Source organism: Crinia signifera, chromosome 4 (assembly GCF_055691185.1).
Source record: "Crinia signifera chromosome 4, ASM5569118v1, whole genome shotgun sequence".
In the NCBI taxonomy this organism is placed as follows: Eukaryota; Metazoa; Chordata; class Amphibia; order Anura; family Myobatrachidae; genus Crinia; species Crinia signifera.
The window spans coordinates 318,790,315-318,802,661 of NC_139220.1; the positions used below are offsets into that span (position 1 = coordinate 318,790,315).

General features: G+C 43.7%; 1 protein-coding gene across 1 annotated transcript; it reads right to left on the minus strand.

The window, feature by feature from the left end:
• Positions 1-1,547: 1,547 nt before the first annotated feature.
• LOC146073368 (extracellular calcium-sensing receptor-like) lies at positions 1,548-11,496 on the minus strand. Its single transcript, XM_083180547.1, has 7 exons — positions 11,455-11,496; positions 11,223-11,365; positions 5,160-5,451; positions 4,627-4,990; positions 3,640-3,872; positions 3,391-3,514; positions 1,548-2,455 (listed from the first exon to the last, which is right to left on the minus strand). Exons 1-7 carry the CDS (start codon positions 11,494-11,496, stop codon positions 1,548-1,550), a joined length of 2,106 nt encoding a protein of 701 aa, XP_083036673.1.
• Positions 11,497-12,347: the final 851 nt, after the last annotated feature.

Here is a 12,347-nt window from a genome sequence, read left to right on the forward strand (position 1 = left end):
AGAGAGGGAGCTTAGGAAGAGGAGTGCAGAGAGAGAGAGGGAGAGCTCAGATAGAGGAGTGCAGAGAAATAGGAAGTACAGAGAGAGAAAGAAAGGGAGAATAGAGAGAATTCGCAAAGAGAGAAAGAGAGAGATGGAGCACAGAGAAAGGGAGCATAGAAAGAGGAGTGAAGAAATAATGGAGGGAGTGGAGAGAGGGAGGGAGCACAGAGAGAGAGGGGAGCACAGAAAGAGGTGTACAGAGAGAGAGCAAGTGCAGAGAGGAGTGGGGAGGGTATGCAGTTGAAATCCCTACCGCCGGAATCCCGACACTTTCTCCCTCCGTGGGTGTCACCCATAGAGGGAGAATAAATAAGTGTGCTGAGTGTAGCGAACCCGCAAGGGGGGGGGGGGGCGATCCACGTCCCCCCTTGTCGGGATTTCAGTGGTCAGGATTCCGGCATCAGGATTTTGAACGCCGGGATTCTGACCACCGGGATTTTGTATGTATTCCATGTGGAGAGAGAGGGAGTGCAGAGAGAGGGGTGTGGAAAGAGAGTACGCACAGAGAGGTGGACTGCAGAGAGAAAGAGAGTGCAGAGATGGATAAAAGGAGTGCAGAGATAGGGGAGCGCAGAGAGAGATAGAGTGCACAGAGAAAAAGAGAGAGTGCATAAAGAAAGGGAGTGCAGATTGAGAGACAGGAAGCACAGAGAGTGCAGATATAAATGAGTGAAGAGAGAGGGAGAGAGATTAGAGTGCAGTTTGAGATACTAATAGAGCAGAGGGAGAGAGAGGGAGAGAGATTAGAGAGAGAAGGAGCTCATAGAGAGAGATGAAGCTCAGAACAAGAGAAGCACATGAAGAGAGTAGCACAGAGAAAGAGGAAGCGCAGAGAGAGAGGGAGAACAGAGAGAGGGGGAATGCAGAGAGAGAAAGAAGTACAGAGAAGGGAGTGCAGATGAATTGGTAGTACATAAAGGCATGGGTCCTCAAACTGCGGCCCTCCAGATGTTGTGAAACTACAAATCCCAGCATGCCTTGCCACAGTTTTAACACTCCCTTATAGCAAAACTGTGGCAAGGCATGCTGGGATTTGTAGTTTCACAACATCTGGAGGGCCGCAGTTTGAGGACCCATGCATAAAGGGATGGAGCACAGAAAAAGAGGGGGCGCAGAGCGAGAGGAGCACAGAGAGAGGGCACACAGAGAGAGAGAGACAGCAAGCACTTACCCTCCCGTGATTTGTGACCTTCCTCTGTGAAACACCCACCCCATGACCCACGTCCATAGGCCCTGAATTTAAAATTTACAATTTAACAAGTAAATAAATATAAATCTTGCTAATACTTGTCTTGATAAAGGAGTGACGTCCGAAACGTCGACCTCATTACCTGTGTGGTAGTGTTTTTTGGAGGAAATCCGTGAGAGTGCCGCCCATCCCCCCCTGTACCTGTTTTCCTGGCAGCTGCACCCCGGTCTCGGAGCTTCATAGGATTACGGAGTGCCAGTCATCCCCCCCTTTTATATATATATATATATATATATACATATATATATTCCTGTTATTATACTGATCTTTCTCTTCGCATGAGATATTCCCTGGAGTTCATGTCGGGCCGTAACACTATGATGAAACATTTCGGCAGGAACATACAGATCACCAGAGCCCAGCTAGAAGCCAAGATGGCAAATATCTCCATGGCCACGGTGTACTTGCCCTGAGCACTGATGGAGGCCGGGATAAAGGAGACCCAGACACTGAGGAAGGCCAGCATGCTGAAGGTAATATACTGGGCCTCATTGAAGCTGTCAGGAAGTCTCCGAGTCAGGAAGGCAACAATGAAGCTAATGGTGGCCAGAAGGAACAGATAACACAGCATGGTCCAGAAGGCAATGGGTGAGCCCTCATTACACTCAACAATGATGAGTCCAGGTTTGGTGTAAGTGTTGTACTGCAAGAAAGGAGGGGCGAGTGACAGCCAGGTGACACACAGGAGGAACTGTAGCAGGAAACAAGTAGAAATGATCATGTAGGACACTTGAGGTGTGGTCCATCGCCTCAGTCTGCTGCCTGGTCTGGTGGCCATGAAAGCAAGGACCACTATGATGGTTTTTGCCAAAATACAAGATATACAAAGAGCAAATACTAGGCCAAATGCAGCTTGGCGTAGCAGACAGTTCCCAGGTTGGGGATAACCAATGAAACCTAAAGAGCACAGGAAGCACAGAGACAAGGACACCAGCAGAAGACAGCTTAGAGAGTAATTGTTGGCTTTCACTATGGGCGTGTCCCTAGAGTAGATAAAAAGCACTAAAATTATTATAGGAACGGCTGAGGACAGTGAGCTTGTCGCTGCCAATGCTGCTCCTAATGGATCTTCATAATGCAGGTACTCCACTGGCTTCTCTAGGCATTTGGTTCTTTGGAGATTCGGCCACTGGTCCCACGGACAGTTGATGCAATTATAAGAATCTGAGCGAGAGATAGATATTAACAAAATTGAAAAGCAGAATGTAATTAATATTTTACGTTTTGAGTGAAGAAAATAAATACACATATAACAGTAACCTAATCCGGCCATAGACATCACTACTGTATATACTGTATATACTGTATACAGTACAGTATCTATTATTTTATAGAAGGTGCTAAATTAAAAATAATAGGATAAGATAGGTTGCCCATAGCAACATATATTATATGAGCAAATTTGAATCAAAATCTAACGGACATTGAACAGTTTTCAGCCGAAGCAATGCCATTTTGATCCCAATGTGCGTCCCTGCAACATCGACATCGAATAGAAAAATACACTGTGCAGGCAAGACTATATAGTCCAAATTGAATGCATTTGCGTGCCATTCGATTAGATCCCAACTTGATCCCAATCGAATTGCAAGTAAAATCACACCGTGTGAACACCCCTTTACACTGATAATTTAGGCCCAACCACTTAACTGTTCATTCATCTTTTGAGAAGAGCATAAGATATCTCTCACTCTCACAATGATCAAGGGTGCCAACAGCTCTGCCGGCCACGGTAAAAATGAGGCATGGCCAATGGGAGGGGCGTGGCCAACAGCAGGGGGCATAACTACATCCCAGTTTTAAAAAAAAAAAACAGAAAGAAAATACTTAGCAGGGGGGGGGGGTGCGAGGGTAGGACACCCACTCAGGAAGAGGAAACATGCTGCAGCTGCCTCTCTCCCCTGCTCAGCACACATCTGGGCTGAGAAGAGAGGCTGTGCTCTACTCCAATTGCCCAGCTCTCTGCAGCAGGGGAGGAGAAGTGGGACTTGGTAAAAAGTAAGCCACCCCCCCCCCTCCTCTCGACACTACTGACAATAAATTATATTCCTCTAATATCTCTGGTACCTCGGGAATCTACCAGCAGGTCCATCACTCACCTGACTGGTTAGATATTTCTCCTTGTAGACAGGGGACACATTCAAAGCAGCAGACAGGTTGTCCTCTTATAGTGGCCTTCCTGGTACCTGGGGGACAGCTCTCACTGCAGACCGAGCGAGGGGTCTGGGGATAGGACACAACGGTTAGTTTGTCTTTCTTATACAAACACCATAAAGTGCTGCATCTCCTTTGTCATGTTATTCTCAAGACAATATTTATATAAAACTGCCAATCTCTACAAGTCCCACCTCTTTTTTCCCCATTGACCACAACAACTGACTTGAGTTGATGTTGAGAACTTGACCGGAAGATGCGATGGTGTCATAACTTCCAACCTTGGCCAGTTGCATTGTCCCTTCTTGGGTCATCTGCCAGTTCACAATGTCATAGGCGGCAGGGATGTCTCCATTATCATCAAAGTAAATGTCGCTCCCGCTGCTCAGTGTAACCCTCACGTTCCTGATATAGTTCAGGAGCTGGAAGGTGGATAAACATTTGTCTTTAAAACTGTTTATTCTCTTTTTAACTGTGTTAACAGATATCTTTGCATCTGTGTTTATGTGTATGACTTTGTATTTGTGTGTCCATACATCTTCTGCTGCATGGTGCAAAAGGATAGGAGTACACCCATAAAAAATCATTAAAAAAATACCTACCTTCTGCAGTACCTACCAGATATGATGACTCCTACACCAAAGGTAAATATCAAAGCTTTGAGAAATCCATCTAATAATACATATTATTGTTTTGGACAGTGTTTTCATTTATCATTACCTGCCATGGCTTGAAATGCAAAATGTCCGTGCAGCTCATAATGTTAAACGTTCCATCTCTTGCTTTGCAGTTCTTCAGTTCTACTAAAGCTTTGGCCACCACATGGACAGCAGCGTAGTAACCATGAAGAAATGTTAAGCTATTGGTGTAAATAAAGCTGTTCCTGATGCTCTCTATGTTCTCCGACCCTGTGCATTTTTTTACAACCTGGTCCAAAGGATCGGTTGAGTTTTTCTCATACAGAAACTTACAGTTGAAGAGTTGCTCCCAGTATAAACTCACCCAGGAGCCTATCGCTGAAGGTCGGACCTTGTTGAGGTAGTCAATCAATCCTGGAATCACTCTGTTGTTGATAAATAAACCGATGGACCCTGATAAAATCTGTGTAAAGCTTGAGGCTGAGAACAAATTAGTCATTGACCAACCAGCATTGGAGACAAAAATCTTCCCTTTGATTTGCTGTTTTAACATCTCACTCATGATAGCAATCAAATTAGCCTCAGAAGCGAAGATAATAACAACCTTAACCGATGACTCCTTGATGACTTTGACTATGTGGGGGGCGTTGCTGTCTGGTTGAGTTAAACGGATGTATTCCGTGAAGGCCACACATGCTCCAGCCTTTATTATCTCTTCCCTGATTGGCTGAATCCCCTGTAAACCATAATCATTGTCCACAGCCAACAAACCCACCCAGGTCCAACCAAAGTAAAGAATAAGTTTAGCCAGTCCTTTAGATTGTTCCTTGTCACTGGGAACAGTTCTGACAAATGAGGGGAACATTCTACGATTGCTAAGTAGAGAGATGCTTGATGCCCCACTGATCTAGCAAAAAAACAAGAAATTGTACAGGTCTACAATACCATGATTTTGTATTATTTCTGAAGGTATTGCATTTATATGTTAATTTCTTATTTCAAATATAAATGTTATAAATGTTGTTACTGTATTAAAAATGGAATAATAATAATAACAATAATTAAAATATTCTTACCTGAGGGTATGTCAAGACCCCCAAAATATTGGCCAACATAATTGAATTTGTGGAAAACATAGATCCTATAATAGCTGTGAAAATTTGTTGTCCTTGACACCGGTAGTTGGGGATGGCCGTGCCAGACTCAGATAACAATTGTAAGGCTCCTTGTACCTCATAGTGAGGCACATTACACGTCTTATACACCTGCAGCCCTAACGTCAGGTTGCCAAGAACATTGGGGTTCATGTTGATCTCTTCTACAGCAAACATCATGGCTAGAAGTTGTTGGTATGAATTCAACCAGAATCTGCAGGACATAAACAGTACAAACAGCATAAATCAATACAGCGCTATACATATAATAACAACTGTGAGTTGGTACAGTCTAAATAAAAGTATTAAAGCAGATGGAAAATTTATTGTGGAACTTGCTCTCTTACGGGAACCCTAAAGATGTCAGTGTCCAAATCCTAATTGAATTTTAATCTGAATCTTTATACTTGAGATACAATAAGTACACACTATACACATTTTTGGGATCCGACCATTATTTGGCCAGAGGAAGGCCCCCGATATCTATGCTACACAATTTTTGTTATTTTTGAAAAAGCAGTTGATTTCTCATTACATTGGCCGGTTTTAGGGTTAGGCACGAGATTAAATTAGATTAGATTCACTTTATTGTTATTGTATATGCACAAGTACAGGGCAACAAAATTTAGTTCAGCACCCAATCAGATTACAGGATATGGCAAATATAGGGGCCCATTCAGACCCATGTGATCTGGTCCGAATTCAGCTCAGTGGGGGTCTACGCATGCACAAATATGCTGATGGGCAAACGCCCTGTGCGAATGCCTTCAGTGGGCATCACACTTGCCGAGGCGTTGGCACTGTGAGGGGAGGAAAGGGGGTGGGTAGGGACAGTAGCAGGAGAATGGTCAACATTATATGGGCATCCCCATAAAAATGCTGGGCATTCCCCTGGGAATGCAGGTGTGGGGGGATGCCTGCTTAGGGTGGGTGGCTTACGTCACATGGCGCCAGCCCCCGCCCTGAATTCGGCGATCTCCGGCTAAGATAAAAGTCCATCTAGACTTCCCCTTTCCCTAATTTACGAGCCTTCAATAAAGCCATACCTCCGCATTCATCTACTATTTCTGTTTTGGGTACACAGTAATCTGTTCCCACATTGTAATAGTGCCAAGAGTGGTAATAATATGGTCCAGCACAGACTAGACAATGATATTAATATCCACATGTGGGCCACAGACAGGCTGAGGGGCAAACATACCCCAATCTGTATGTGCAAACTTATCCTGCTACACCAAATTCGATCCTTCTGGCCAAACTTTGCTTGTTCTCACTACTGGCTTCACTCTTGTGGAAGATACATGGGAGTAAGAAACAACGAAAGATTGTCAGATTGTCCCAAGCGAGGGAAGGCAGATGCTGTATAAGCTTCTCCAAAATTTGTGTATCCTAAATTGTATTGCCTCTTGTATGACAAGAGACATGCTGATAGAATTTTGGAAGTCTTCAGATTTTAATAATTAAAGTCCTCCACAAGCAGAGGTGGACCTACCATTGGTACAGCGTGTGCATTGCACCAGCGTCCCTGAGGACTAAGGGGCCCACTGCTGCCACCCACTGCTGTGTTGAATATTATGAACTTGGGTTGGAGTGGTTGATGGGGCCCAAATCACATTTTTGCTCCTGGGCAACCACTTCCAAGTTCCACCACTGAATTCAAGATCAACTGAGCAGTGTATTTCAGTAATGAGAGTCTTTACACCATGGGTCTTCAACCTGTGGCCCTCCAGATGTTGTGAAACTACATGTTCCAACATGCATTGCCACATTTTTTCCTATAAGAGCATGCCAAAACTGTCAGGGCATGCTGGGAAATGTAGTTCCACAACATCTGGAGGGCCACAGGTTGAAGACATGTGCTTTACACGATACTTTGTTAATGTACACACACAGACCTCCGCCTCTGGTCTTACCAAATTCCTCTGTTATTGTCCAATACTATATAGCCACGTTTCTATAAAATTAGTAACATTGCAATCAAAAAATCTCTTAAGGGGGTGGTTAGGGTTAGGCTGCGGGGGAGGGGGAGGTAAGGGTTATGGGCAGGGGAGGAGGATAGAATACTTACCTTGCAGGTGTAGGGATTGTGCTCTTCGGACCTTCTGACCAACATCATCCCAAGTGTTGAGATGGGAAAACCATACCATGCAAACACATGTCTGATGTTAAAATGTCTGGATTCAATTACAAGAATCATTTGGATTTCATCAATACTGGCTCTATGGAGCAGCATCAAGGAGGAAGCGTAAGTAAGACACCACCTCCATTAACTCAAAGGTCTATGTCAGAGGTATATAATCAGGTTCAGAGGCTAATTCAGCATGGATGGCTACTGTGAGATTTTACAGTGGAATGCAAGGAGGAAGCCGCCACTCAGACAGAATTAAAGGTCACTGGAAAAATTCCGATAGAATTGCAAATGGATCTTTTTTTCGCAAATCCATACACAATTCCCAAACCATTGAAAGGATTTTACTGTCTGTAGGTCTGAGGCTTCCACTAATCCATGACCTAGACATGGTAGAAGCAGTCATTACTGACATCACAGACCCTCCTCAAAAGAACGATTTGGCATGCCAGCATTTCTTAAGACACACTCAGAAAACAGTAGGTCAATACCCATAAATGCCAGCTTCCTGTCAGTAAAACTGCTGAGAGGACTTTGGTTACAATCCATATGAATTTTTTGTTGCTAATTCCTCTTGCACATGCCGAATGCGTTTGGTATGCATGTGCAGTCATTCGATAATCACATAAAACAAAAAAAACATCTGCATGCAGTGTCCAGGGTCCTTCTATACTTTCATACTAAGCATTACAATCAGTATTATTAATTTCATAAAAACTTTCTAGTTACGAAACAAACTCAGAAGTAAATGTAAATATTTGTGTAATAAGTACTGAGAACATTTTTGTTTCTGAATAGCTATATGTAAAAGATAAAATAGGAGTAAAAATGTTATTGTTTTTAAAATACAGTATTTTTTGTTCCTGAAGAGAAGAATCACAGTGTGCAACATAATAGAAAAAAAATTTAAACCGTACTAACATTTTTGTTTTACATTTTACATAACTTTTTGTAAGAATGAACTTCCACGGTTACAATATTGCACCGTAATAATTGGGAAATTTTTGTTTTGTTGCAGATGCATGATGTATAACTTCTTTACTTTTATCAATTTTTTTTAAAGAAAATTTTGTTGTTGTTTAAGCTCTGAAGACTATTTAAAAAAAACTTGTAATAGGTTATCATAATTCATGAATGAAAGGGTTAATAAAAAAAAATAAGAATATGACTTTTGTTAAAAAAAACAAACAATATAATATTTAAATAAATATTAAGGCTACTTAATTAGTTCATAATATTATTTTTTGCTTATTAAGTAGTTATGAATGAAGGAATTAATCATTCAATCAATCAAGTTATTTATTTATTAAATAATTTGGCGCTACAGTAATGAATACTGTATAACAAATATAATTACCTCAGGTAATTATATTACTATTATTATTTTCTCACATATTATTAAATATTAAATTAATTAATAAAAATTGTACTCTTATTTTATTATTTTCTCCAAATTAGCATCAATAATATATGAAATAATTTTGACTCATAAGAATATTAGGTACTCTTTACCTAGAACGGCGCCCACGATTGAAATCGCGGGCATCGCGGGTAAAATCGCGGTAATCGCGGGCATCGCGGGTAAATCGCGGGTAAATCGCGGGTACATCAAAATCGGGTACCCGCGATTACCGCGATTTTCCCATAGAGAACAATGTTAAAAAGCCTGATTGACCGCGATTTTAGCGTTAAATGCCTCAATGCCCGCGATTTTCCCATAGGAATCAATGTTAAATGGGCTACAGAGCCCAAATAGCCCCAATTAACCCTTAAATGTCCCCCCAATTTTTGTACGCCACCCCACGATCCACGCCAACCCGAAGCGTGGCGAGCGCAGCGAGCCCGCGAGGGGCGGCGGTACGCGTCCTACGACCTTTTCATGCCCTACTATCCACGTCGGCGTGGAGTTGAGAATAGAATAGTGTGGCGAGCGCAGCGAGCCACCGAGCCCGAAGCGTGGCGAGCGCAGCGAGCCCCGCGAGGGGACGCGGATACCTTCACAGGTAGACGCGTCCCCTCGCGGGCTTCACAGGTGTCCGGGTCGCCACGGACACCTGTGAAGCCCGCGAGGGGACGCGCTTACCTGTGAAGGTATCCGCGTCCCCTCGCGGGGCTCGCTGCGCTCGCCACGCTTCGGGCTCGGTGGCTCGCTGCGCTCGCCACACTATTCTATTCTCAACTCCACGCCGACGTGGATAGTAGGGCATGAAAAGGTCGTAGGACGCGTACCGCCGCCCCTCGCGGGCTCGCTGCGCTCGCCACGCTTCGGGTTGGCGTGGATCGTGGGGTGGCGTACAAAAATTGGGGGGACATTTAAGGGTTAATGGGCTCTGTGGCCCATTTAACATTGATTTCTATGGCCAAATCGGGTGGATTGAGGCATTTAACACTAAAATCGGGTCCATCGCGGCTTTTAACATTGCTTCCTATGGGAAATCGGGAGCATCGCGTCGCGGGCATCGCGGGTACGTTTATGGCCGGCCGCGACGCGACCGACGCGATTTTTCAGGTTTAACATGGTTTTCAATGGGAAAATCGCGGGCATCGCGTCGGTCGCGTCGCGGGCAGGCATAAATGTACCCGCGATGCCCGCGACGGGCGCCGTTCTAGGTAAAGAGTACCGAATATTAATTGCTTTGGCTCCTTAATTATGTATTTATCATTGTCATTTTAATATTTAGATTAATATGAATGTAACATCTTATTAGAAATTGTGCAAATTGATTTATCTTTCAGTCATTTTGCCACCCTGGAGGCATTTCTACTGTTTGGCATTGTACAATATAGCACGATATCGCGTCGCATCGCATACCATCGCATGAGTTATGGTATGCGATGCGATGGGCGCCGCCAAAATACACAAGTACCGCCATCCCTGTGAGGGGAAATAAGAGAAATAAAGGGAATTAAATAATTAATATACGGTATGTTTGGTCCAAAATAAGTATACATTTTGTTATTTACTTATTAACAGTTCCTTATATAGCGCACACATATTCCTGCAGCACTGTACAGAGAATACTTGAACATTCACATCGGTCCCTGCCCCAGTGGAGCTTACAATCTATATTCCCTACCACATGTACACGCACACACAGACATTCTAGGGTTAATTTTGTTGGAAGCCAATTGACCTACCAGTATATTTTTGGATTGTGGGAGGAAACCGGAGTACCCGGAGTAAACCCACGCAAGTATGGGGAGAATATACAAACTCCGCACAGTTAGAGCCATGGTGGGAATTGAACCCATGACCTCAGCGCTGTGAGACAGTAATGCTAACCATTACACCATCATCCATACCACGTTTTATTTAGGTAATTCGAAATTATAGTGGCTTGCAGACCACTTGCACTTATTATAAGGTCCAAGCAATGATGGGGGGGGGAGACAACAACATGGGGGCGCAGGATCTCTGTCTGCAGATTGCATGTGGTCTGGCTTTCTGTATGGAATCTGCTGAAAAATGGCACAACCAAAATGGCCGACAACTTGGACCTCTCACATCTGTCAGGGGAGCGCAAGTTGGCACACTGTGATATAGAAATCAGGGCAACGAGCATGTAAACTGGCAACAAGCAAGAAACCCCTGGAAACCAGCATGTAACCCCTGGCAATAAGCATGTAACCCACTGGCAACAAGCATATAAACCCCTTCAAATGAGAGTGTAACCCTTGACAATGAGCATGTAACCCCTTGGCAACGAGCATGTAAGCCCTGGCAATGAGCATGTAACCACTTGAAACAAGCAAGTAACCCCTGACAACGTGCAAGAAACCCTTGGCAAGGAGCATGTAACAAAGGCAACAAACATAAAAAACCTGGCAATGAGCATGCAACATTAATCTTCACTTACGGATCACATTTGATTGTGGGGGGTCGATCAGTGAAGAAAACGTTTTGGTACACTTTATCCACAGAAATAGGCATCAAAACACCGATCATGATATCTCCAGGCTGGGATAGCTCCTCCAGGGCCGGGACATCAAGCCCACATTTCTGATACAGGGAATATATCAAATGAAGAAAGATTAAAGTCAAAAAGCTTCGGATAACTGGAGAGAAGCCCAACATTTTTCCAAAATGACCTGTGGAAACAAATACAAGTTTTTTAATTCTTTAACAGCCATTTTGTCTAGATAATGAATATATTGTATCTCAAGTCAATGTCCTGCTCCAGAGATGAAAACATTGAACTGCAGATGCTATGTCCCCTAGCTACTACTTTTGTGAGACAAAACCATAGTACAGTACCTATCAGCAGTAAGGCGAAGGCTAAATAAGTATGAGGATAATAAAAACTACAGGGTTCTTTCTGATAGATAGATGAAGGTGTAGGATGGAGGTGCAGTGACAGTGATGTGTATAGATGAGGGTGTAGGATGGAGGTGCAGTGACAGTGATGTGTATAGATGAGGGTGTAGGATGGAGGTGCAGTGACAGTGATGTGTATAGATGAGGGTGTAGGCTGGAGGTGCAGTGACAGTGATGTGTATAGATGAAGGTGTAGGATGGAGGTACAGTGACAGTGATGTGTATAGATGAGGGTGTAGGATGGAGGTGCAGTGACAGTGATGTGTATAGATGAAGGTGTAGGATGGAGGTACAGTGACAGTGATGTATATAGATGAGGGTGTAGGATGGAGGTGCAGTGACAGGGATGTGTACAGATAAGGGTGTAGGATGGAGGTGCAGTGACAGTGATGTGTATAGATGAGGGTGTAGGATGGAGGTGCTGTGACAGTGATGTGTATATATATGAGGGTGTAGGATGGAGGTACAGTGACAGTGATGTGTATAGATGAGGGTGTAGGATGGAGGTACAGTGACAGTGATGTGTATAGATGAGGGTGTAGGATGGAGGTACAGTGACAGTGATGTATATATATGAGGGTGTAGGATGGAGGTGCAGTGACAGGGATGTGTATAGATGTGGGTGTAGGATGGAGGTGCAGTGACAGTGATGTGTATAGATGAGGGT